Source organism: Limulus polyphemus, unplaced genomic scaffold, assembly GCF_000517525.1.
Source record: "Limulus polyphemus unplaced genomic scaffold, Limulus_polyphemus-2.1.2 Scaffold3782, whole genome shotgun sequence".
NCBI lineage: Eukaryota > Metazoa > Arthropoda > Merostomata > Xiphosura > Limulidae > Limulus > Limulus polyphemus.
Window position 1 is genome coordinate 101,863 of NW_013669392.1, and position 11,257 is coordinate 113,119.

General features: G+C 33.9%; 1 protein-coding gene across 1 annotated transcript in view; it reads left to right on the forward strand.

Moving 5' to 3' along the window:
- LOC106470031 (neurexin-1-like) overlaps positions 1 to 10,769 on the forward strand; it is a gene marked incomplete at its 3' end in the record, with an annotated part of 101,134 nt that extends 90,365 nt beyond the window's left edge. Inside the window, exons 13-16 of the mRNA XM_022398580.1 lie at positions 318 to 496; positions 2,805 to 2,976; positions 4,540 to 4,775; positions 10,664 to 10,769. Of these exons, the coding sequence (XP_022254288.1) occupies positions 318 to 496; positions 2,805 to 2,976; positions 4,540 to 4,775; positions 10,664 to 10,769 (693 nt within the window). The remainder of the gene's footprint in view (positions 1 to 317; positions 497 to 2,804; positions 2,977 to 4,539; positions 4,776 to 10,663) is intronic.
- Positions 10,770 to 11,257: the final 488 nt, after the last annotated feature.

The following is an 11,257-nucleotide window of genomic DNA, read 5'->3' on the forward strand; positions in this document are numbered from 1 at the left end:
CATCGATTTAATAAATGTGTTGTTTTGATATATAACTTGTTCGGGTTTTTTCATCTAAAAAAAAAGGACAATAATTTCTTGACGACCTAATAGAATAGGATAATATTTTTGGTCTACACCTGTTACCACTACTACTAGGCCATCTGTGACTGCAGGACCTTCCTCGACTATTCTTGACGACCTAATATATTAAAATAAGGACGTAGAAAGCGCATTGTATACTTACATACCATATTTTCATTCGAATTATTTTTAAAACACCTTATTTAATGTGTTGATTTTATTCATTTTGTAGTAAAATATGCAACTTGTTTCAGAGAGTATAGCCTACGATTTCGGCAGTGGTTCTGGAATAATTACATTCACATTTACACTGGATCGACGTCCTGACACTGAAACAGATCTTCTGACACTGGGTTTTATTACAGTCAGCGACAACGCCGTGCTCGTTCGAGTTGATAGCGGCACAAGTAACGACTATTTACAACTTGAAATAGTAAGTCTTTTTATTCTGTGGCCATAATAAAAAACATTTATTCTGATTAGCTAGCAAACTGGTTGACAGATAGGCTTATTTACACGTTAAAACAGCTTTCATAAGGAGAAATAGAAGTTTATCAATTATAAGCTTGTCCTTAAACCGAAGGAAAGCTAGGCGAAGCTTGTGAATAACTAATATTGTTTGTATGAGAACCACAATTTTATAAATAAGGAGACTCCTTTATTAATTTCAGTACTAGGTGAAACTTTTGAATAAGAACACACTCCTTTCATAATAAGTTGACAAACAAAGATTTATAAGCATAATAGAGTGTCTTAATAAAAGACAGACCAATGTTCTGTCGCAACATGCAGTATCTTCCCCACTAAAATAAACCACTTCATTTTATTTATACATCATTGTTTGTCAGTTTTAAATTAGCATAATGTGCTTCCATAAACAAGTAAATATATTCCTTTATTGATATTAGTACTAGACGTAACTTACGAGCTATTCCTTTATTGATATTAGTACTAGACGTAACTTACGAGCTATTCCTTTATAGATATTAGTACTAGACGTAACTTACGAGCTATTCCTTTATTGATATTAGTACTAGACGTAACTTACGAGCTATTCCTTTATTGATATTAGTACTAGACGTAACTTACGAGCTATTCCTTTATTGACAAGTATAGAAAAACTTTTCTAAAAAGGAAGTAAATGTAGGGATGACTAATATCAATCCTTCAGAAACAAGATAGTAGCGATGGCATTTGCATCATCCCTACATAATATCACAGGTATACAGTGAAGTAGAATGTTAACAGACAAAAATAGGTTGAATTAAACGCAGTTATGATTGAATAGTTATATATATTGCTATATGTTAATTTTTGCCTGTGCTATTATGTAGGAATGATGCAAATGCCATCCCCACTATCTTGTTTGCATTGTTTCTGAAGGCTTAATATTAGCCATCCCTACATTTACTTCCTTTTTTTTTAAACGTTTTTCTTTACTTATTGTTGTTTTTATGCAGTGTTTCAAAAGACATAGAAAGGTTTATTATTTATTATTTATCAATTGCTGGTAATTTCACCTTGTACTTACGCTTTTTAAAGGATCACCAAATTTCTGTAAATACGCTAACTTGAAGGGGTACACTAGAATTATAATTTGTTTTAAATTACTACTAGGTAATAATACTTATAAAAGCGAATTCTCCGTTTGAAACTATGTCACCTCAGAGAAATTGGTTGATACTATTGTTTTGGTTTTGGAGTTATCATGTAATAAATAGGAAGCAGAAGAAAGAAGAACAATGAATTCAAACTTTTTGCTATGATATTTACAGACATTCCCAGAACTTGTGACTCAGTCATTACATAGATATTGTTATAAATGGAAACATTGTATAGTATTGTAAAGTTCTGATGACCTATTTAAAATACCATTTCGATAAACAATCCAATCCATCCCTACATAGGCAGTGCTACCGCCTGCCTGATATTCCTATACTAGACAATACTTATGAAAAAGTAAATAGTCCTTTATTGATACCAGTACTAAACGAATATTTTGAATAAAGAGAACCTTTCTATATGAGAATTAGACAATGATTTGGAAAAAGGATAATCTCCTTTGTTCGCACGACTCAATTCTTTATTTTGTCATATTTATTGGTATATTGGAAATATTGTTAGTGCTAGTCTGTATTGTTTAGTTTAACAACTATATACTCTTACTGGCAATAATGTTATTAACAAACGATGAAAATTATTTTACAACTTTACTGTGTTACCATCAAGAACAATAGTACTAGTAGACATTGTATACTTTAACAACTTGAGTCTCCTATTGACGATAATGTCAATACTGTAATCTAGAGTTCATTTTAAATACTATTATATTGTTATCAAGATCGATAGCACTAGACAGTATTGTTCAGTTTAACACCTTTATTGGTCATTTTCAATATTGTGAGTACTTGATGTGGTAGTTTACTTTGGCAACTTTAATGTCTTATTGTTATTTTTATATTTATCTGTTATAAGTTTCGACACCCTATATTTATTCATTCAGCATAATTTAAGTATGTCTGTTTTTGTTTAATTAAAGTTTAATATAATAGCATGTATTTACTTAAGAACCAATAAAGAACTTCTATTATAAATGTTTCATACTGAATGGAAATCAATAATGTAATGATGTCTACTATTATTGTCTGTTTTACGTCACATCACATGACGTCATTGTTAAAAACAACTTTTATCCAGAATTCCAGCTGTTAAATGTTACAGTAAATAGTTCACTTTACCAGATGGAGGGAACCATCTTTGTAGTTTACAACCTCGGCACCCAAGACCATCCAGTTGGAGAGCTGAGTGCGAGGGTAGATGACGGCCAGTACCACGTGGTTCGGTTCATCCGCTCCGGGCCCAACTCTACGATACAGCTTGACCACCACAACGTTGTTACGAAGCATCCAAGTGGTAAGACTTTATCAAGTAATTTTTGTAGAACAGGTTGTTAGTGTGTTTGAATTTTCAGAGCTGAAACTTCTTATACGCAAAACAAACCACGTTAGAAACTTTATTACTTCGACTGATTGGTTTATGGTTTAACTTTGCTCGATAAGCTCATCGGATTTTTTTTTTAAATCTAAACTATTTATGAGCTAAGTTGCTTGTGGGTCCACAACTATTTTTGGTTACAAGATCTCTAATAATAAATGAGTCACATAAAAAATATAAAACAAAAATATAGTAAATATTGTTGTGGTGTGAACGCCTTTCACAAACTGTCGAAGTATGATTATAAATATATTTGGTATAAGACATTAGTATTAGGTTTATTATATATTTAAACACTACATTGTTTATCCAGTTCTTCAGGGCTTTCAAGAATTAGAGAGTGTATAATATTAGTACTCCAAACACTATGTTCGCCATATCCATTGCCAACGATGTAGTGGACAGAGTAAAAATGAACCATTGTGTAGCTTTGTACTAAAGCATCGACAACGTATTTAACCAATGAATTATTAGTTCTCACTAAGGGCATTATCCTATATATAGTACCTTTCACACTGATCTATTTACTCTTACACAGACCAGTCCTTGTTGTTAGTATATTTTAGTAGTAGTGGATAAACTATTTGAATTGATGTTGTGTTACAATAGACAAAATCGCTGTTTTCTTCTAGTTATATCTATAATTCTTCATATTATTATGGAATATGCAGGATCTCTCACACAGCATGTTTGTTGTTTGTCCACAGTGGACCTAAACCTGAGTTTAACAAAATATTAAATAGTTACCAAATACAAATGTTTATAACAAACCTACTCGAGCAGTTGGCACAAGCAAGAACTAAAAAGTAAGTATATAAAGAAGAGGAAAAAATAAACTGAATAATAATAAACTAGACACCTTGCAGCAGAAAGGTTGATTCAAATGTAAATTGTAACATGCCAACACAGTTAAAAATTATATAATCATAAATGTACGTCTTGAAGTAGCATCGAGCTGTAGACTTTGGTGTTGATAATGAAAATGACATTTACTGAGCGCCCAACATCGAGATGTAGATTTCGGTGTTGATAATGAAAATGGCAACCATTGAACACCTAACATTGAGATGTGGAGTTTGGTGTCAATGAAAATGGCAATATCGAGCTGTGAACATTTATAATGGCAATGACAATCACTGTACACTTAATATAGAGTTGTTTTTGCGGTTTCAGCAACTGTGTTATAAGAGGTGTGTGTGGTTTTCTTCCAGTGGCTCATTAATGTACAGTAATTTGTATTCCTTTTAACGTTTTTCAACATGGATATGCAAAGAAAATGAATCAATTTTGTAAATTATTTCAATATATTTTCCACTGCGTGATAAAATGTTGTTTAGAAAAGAGGTAAATTTTTATTATTTATTGATACGTTAAACTCTCTTTGTCATTGGAACAAGAGTGGCATTTCTTATCAGTAAGTTTAGATATGATATATAATCAGATATATTTTACTCAGGATTATACCTGTTTGGAATTTTTCAGGAAAGCAATTAACAATATTCAACAGCCACTCTAAAATCCAAATTGGAGCCAAGAAAATTCTAAATACTGGCCAGTTGGAAAAACCATTTCACGGAATTATTGCTGGACTGGTGTTCAATGGTGATAGACTTCTGGACATGGCTTCTGAGGGAGATCCAAGGGTAATAGTGGAGGGTGACGTAGAAGTCCTGGTATCTATCCCATATGATCTGAGTCGCATGAAAAACTTAGATCAGGTAGTGTATTAACAGTTAATTATTTGTCATTTTAGTTTTTGTTTCTATAGATTCTGTGGCAATAATAACTTTCTGAGGCCTTGCTAAACTTTTCACATTTTAAAAGTTAGTTAATAAGGACGCCCTCTATATGTAACTAGCACGTGAAACTAAAATTCAAAAACTCCGGATTTTCCAAAACTCGTAATCTTTAATCATTTCTTGTTTTCTATTACATAATAAATTTTGATGATAACAGTCACCTTTAGGTCACGAAGGTGTTTTTTAATCGAATGTTAGTTCGATAAAGGCCCCCCAGTGGCACAGCGGTATGTCTGCAGACTCACGACGTTAGAAACCGGGTTTCGATACTCGTGGTGGGCAGAGCACAGATAGCCCGTTGTGTAGCTTTGTGTTAAATTCCAAACAAAGTTCAATAAAGTCTAATGATAACACTATTGGCAAACCTAGCCCACCCAGTCACCTTTAGGTTATAGAGGGGTTTTCAACGAATGTATGTGGATTGGTTTGACCCCAGATAATTTAATTGTGGAAGTAGACTTCATCGGGCCACGAAATATTATCAAGCCAATTGTCATATACTTGAACATGTTCGTTGAATTCCAAGGTAATGTTCTATCACTTTTACGGGTCAGAAAGAAGCAGTATGAGAACAGCTTTAGTGTCTTCTACAAAGTTTGATGGGGCCAAAACTGGAAGCTTGATGGGTGTTCCAGTATTATTGAAATACTTGATGTATTAATGCAACTTCCACAATTTGCATATGGGCATCAGCCACAGATAACATTAAAGGACAACAAGAGATTTTTCAGTCCATCTAGGCTATCCTGTCTACTAAGTTAATTAAACAATAAAAAAACTCAAATTCAACCCTTATCATTTAAATATTTATCAAGCCTTCCCGTAAACTCCCATAGCTTAACTGAATCTATCACACAAAAAACTCATAAGACAAGCAGTTTCAAAGGCTAACCACTATTAGAAAAATAAACATGTCTTTGCCAAAAATTATCCCTACCATACCAATATTCATATTTTTGTCTCATAGTCTTAACATTTTCACCAATAAATACGAACAAATTTAGGAAATTTAAATAATATATTGGTCATTCCTTCATCCATGTCATTGATGTAAATCAAAATAAGCAAATTTCCTACCATTAAACCCTCAGGAACCCCACTAGTGACATTAATCCAGTTTGAGATTTGTTACAACTCTCTGATTTCTTCCATCCACCCACTATTCTATCCAATTTGCCAACTTATCCCCCACACCTAGAGAGATAAGTTTTTTACAAGCCTTTTATGTGGCACCTTGCTTGGTCAATTGTTTTCTGAAAATCTAGATACACAAACTCCACACCTGCTCTTTTATTTATATGAGCAGTAATCTCTTCAAGGAATGGCAAAAGATTTGTGAGTCAAAACTTTTTCTCAGTGAATCAATGCTGACTAATCAACAAAATTTTGAATTTTGTTAAATGACTTTGCAACTTATTTTTATCAGACTTTCAAAAACTTTTCCCACCACTGATGTAAAACTAATAGACCTATAATTGAATAGAGTTGTTTAAACATTTGTTTAACAACAAGTAAAAGTTTGGAATGGTCTATTCTTTCATTGGGTGTGTGTGTCTGTGAGCCAGACTAGTTTCGGAGAATTCCTCTCCTCATCAGAGACCCTGGACACTACCACCAATGAAATATCAGACCATACCAAGCCTTTATAGTAGTGAGGTATCGAAAATCGAAATGGTGTATGATAGGTTTCTTTTTGTGAATGTAAAACACTTAAAATACACCATTTCGAATAGACCTATAATTACTGAGACAATTATTATCACGTCTCTTGAAAAGAAGAGTAACATTAGCCAACTTCAAGTCTTCTTGTACTTGCCAACTGTTCAAGGACTTAGAAAAAATAATAGCAAGTGGCTCACATATCCAATACTTAACCTGTTTCAAAACCTTTGGGTAAATACAATCTCTCTTGGGAACTTTATCCTTCTTTAAACTGCCCACTTTTTTCTTAGCAAGCTTAGAATTAATGTAATCATTTTGCTCAACGTTATTGCCATCTAGCAACTTTTCAGGATAAAGAATATTGCTTAAATCTTCATTCCTAATCTTCCATCATTGCAGTCGGTTTAAACTTCTTATACTTATGATGCTTTTATGTAATTTTTTATATCCTTTGTGAGACAACCTGTTTCTTTTTTACTTGCAGTCATCCTTTTTTTCTCTATAAGGAACATTCTTATCTTAAAAATTTAAGAACACTTTCCAAATTTGATCAATATCCTCGACTAATTCAGTTGCTAAATTCATAGGAAATAATTAGAAGTTATGAATAAATTTAAAATAGAATTGTTCCTTGTAGGTTGAAGAAAACCACTCATTATTTGACTCCAATATTTCTCAATGTATATGGCTGGAATTAAAACGCCCAATACATATGACTTCATTAATAGCTGAAACCTTTATCTCACTGTAGAATTTCTCATTAATTTCATCAGTTTCATCAGGTAGTCTATAAGTAATTCCAACTAAAAGCCTTGAACTCTTAATACCACCAACAGAAACCCAAATAGATTCAACCTCGTTGCTGTCAGCTATGATATTCTCAACTTGAACAGGAAGTAACTCACATTTTACATATAAAAACACTCCCCCACCGAATTTTAGTATTATATTAATCTTGTATACTTCTAGCATTACAATAATAACAGTTTAGCCTACGATTAAAACTGCTTTTATATTTTGTTCCCACACTATACCACTCTCTATATTATATTTTTAATTCATTATTCTTACCCTTCGGTTGAGTTAATAGCTTTTGCAAACAAGTCACCTCCTACTCTTTTTAAATGTAAACCATCCATTTCAGAAAGCTCCCTTTTCCCACTGAACTTATCCTACAAATGCAAGCAGCCAAACTGCCCTTATTTGCATATTAATATAAGCCTAGCATTAAACTCTAGTGATCTACTTATTTCATCCCCATTGTTAAGCCTTGGCAGCATCCGTGACAGAATTAAGTTATTTTGACCTTTTCTTTGAATGCATTGTACTAAAACAATAAGCTCCTCTTACATATCCTTCCCTATATCATTAACTCCTATGTGCACTACAAAGACTGCATCACTGTTAACATCCTTTATTTTATCACTTGGCCTGTTGGTTATATCTTCCACCCCTTTCCATAGATAGCACAATCTAATTGTTTTCTCCCTATTTACCCCACATACTATTATATCCATGTGTCGTGTTAGAGGAACTCCTGTAACAAGAATCTTCTTATAATTTTCATTACCATCGCTATCTATAATTTTGTTATCCTTCCCTCCTCAAGCTCATCATCTACACAAGCTGAAATATGTTGCTTAATAGAACCTGTTCATCACAATTAAATCCACAATTACTAGTCATATTTGTAATGTTTTCATCTACTTAAAAGTCATTATTAGCCACTGTATCTTTCGCATGCAAAAGCTTAATTTCCTATTTAAATCCTGCTCCAATTTCCCGCAGTTTACCTTTTTTATCAATAGCTTTTACTCTATTTAGAACAGCCTACAATTTCTCCTACAAACTACATACAGATTGTACAACATCATTCTTAGCTTGTTTATCTATGCATGCCATTCCCGGATTTTCAAATAAAACCCACTTCTTGCACCTATCGCACCTAACAAACTGTAAGCACTTGACACTTGCACTACTACTAACCATTAAGACTAAATTATATCTTTTCAAACGTATGGACGTAATTAAGGAAAGCCTTTGGATTACACTACCTCATTGAATACCTTTGTCATGATGAAAGGCTCATGAAGCTGCTCCTTCAGTACATTCGTTGCTATAGAGAAACTGCAAAAGAGCTGTGACTTTAGAGAGAAACTCTGCAGCCAAATCTAAATTCAAATCTTGGCAGGTATTTCGGTTAGAAAATCGCTCAGAGTTTACTGGAAGCTTTGGGAGACAACCGTACACATGGTAGAAAAGTAAGGCTATACTTGGAAATTCGTGACTTTTGGACAAATGTTGAAAATGTTGTACTTGGCTAGGCAATATATTAACTTTTGGTTGCGACGTTTAAGTGAGAAGAGCCGGAAAAAAGTCCGGGGAAGGTTGGTTGTGCTTGTTGAAATAGTGCCTGCACATAGTGGATAACTTCTCATTTTGATGTCAAATGGCCCTTATCAAACTAATGGTTTTTCAGGGAGGTGAGGATCTATAAATCCTATGCCTAGAAAGTTTGATGTGGGGAAAATGGGATTAGCCCGAGAAAACTCATTTTCACTGATGAGACGCTGAATGCTCTACCTGACCAGTGCCCAGGGAAACCAGAAAATATAAGAGGGTATCTTGGAGAGAGAATAGGAAGAAGGAATGGCAAACGTGCATGGGGTTATCATCGTTGTTTAACTAGTGCAGAAAGCTTTTATTCTTGAAGAAACGGCTGAATGCAGGCCATAGGGGCTCTGTTGATCGGCTCTTTGTAGTCTTCATCGTCGCTGGAGAAAGGAAAATGTATCGCGCGTCTCCTCAATAGCTTCATGACTGGAAAGCGAAGGCTCGACGAAGCCTATCTGTCGAATTATTCTACAAGGCCATGCTGGTTCGGGTGAACGCCTGCTTGAATTTATTTGTTCTTGGTGAATGTTCGAGTTTGGATCTGTTGGGCAAGTGCAGCTGGATTATTGTAAGATATTCCTGTGTCCTGAGTGTCTGTATGCGGTGTTTGAAATTTCTTTATATATACATATATTTGTTGTGGTCTGCATGTATTGGTATTTTCGTGCTGGGTTTTCGTTGGTGGGCATATGTGTTTCTTGGTCTACAGAGGGTGTTGTGTAGTGCTGACATGAAAGATGAATGGGAGACTTATTAGTGTAGGTTGCTGGTGATCGCGGCTTACGGTCTTTCGGCTCTAAAATAGAAGAAATAAAAGAAACATCCGTGGGAAAGAATATTATCTGCAGCTTTCTTGGAGGTGGTTACTACTTTCACGAAGTGTGATGGCTTTCCAGTTTTCTTCGAGGTGATTCTGTGAACCCTATAACCCAAGTTTTCGAAAGGTGGTCTCTTTTTCTTCATGGTTTTTATCATTTTGTATCAACCTTCCTTCTGTGTTATGTATGAGGTCACATTGACCCGATTCAATTTCAAACAAATTAAAGAAATCTTGTATTGAAATAACATATTTTTTTCTTTGCATAACTCTTGGTCTTTTATGGTAAATATTAGAAATTCACGCAAACTCTCATTATCACGAACTCAAATACATATTTACTTGGATCATAACGGAATCAAAACCAGTGTCGAGTCAAACAGACCCCAATCATAACAGGATGGTTACTAACAATATTACTGGATTAGCAAAATATTTCTATCTAACTCCATGCAATTTGAGGTTCGCTCCCCCAATTAAGTACACACGCAATATATCTCTACGAAATAACGTGACTGTTACATACCCTACAATTAATCTATACAAAACAACGTGACTGTTACATACGCAACAATTTGAACAAAATAAAGTTACTGTTGCATATACAATAATATGTTTGTGTAAAAACAACGTGACTGTTATTTACGCAACAACATATCTGTAAAAACAATATTACTGTTACATGTGCAACAACCAATCTATAAAAAGTAACTGCTACATACGTAACAATGTATTTTTACAAAACAACCTGAGTGTTACATATGCAAAAAAAAAAAAATCTGTAAAAACAGCATGGCTGCTACATATGCAACAATCAGTCTGTAACGACAACGTGAATGTTACATACGCAACAATCAATCTGTACAAAAACAACGGGACTGTTATGACTGTTACAAGGAGATATTAGAAACTAAATTGATTTTGTGCATATCAGCCTACAGCTAGGTTTTTCTACAACGGAGATGATCTGATATTTTCTGGAGTAGGATCTGGATGCTTTGACGACGAAGACAACTGCAGAGTTGTGGAGGTTGGATCAGGTAAGCCTGGTTTACTATAAGAAATATTGAAAATGGGTCTGGTATATTTCTTCTTATTCAGGTCACTATAGATAGATCAGGTATGTTTCTTCTTATTCAGATCAGTACAGTTAGATCAGGTATGTTTATTCTTATTCAGATCAGTACAGATAGATCAGGTATGTTTCTTCTTATTCAGGTCACTATAGATAGATCAGGTATGTTTCTTCTTATTCAGATCAGTACAGATAGATCAGTTATGTTTCTTCTTATTCAGATCAGTACAGATAGAACAGGTATATTTCTTCTTATTAAGATCAGTACAGATAGAACATGTATGTTTCTTCTTATTCAGATCAGTACAGATAGATCAGGTATGTTTCTTCATATTCAGGTCACTATAGATAGATCAGGTATATTTATTCTTATTCAGATCAGTACAGAGAAAACAGGCCTGATCTATCTGTACTGATCTGAATAAGAATAAACATACATATTTCTTCTTATTC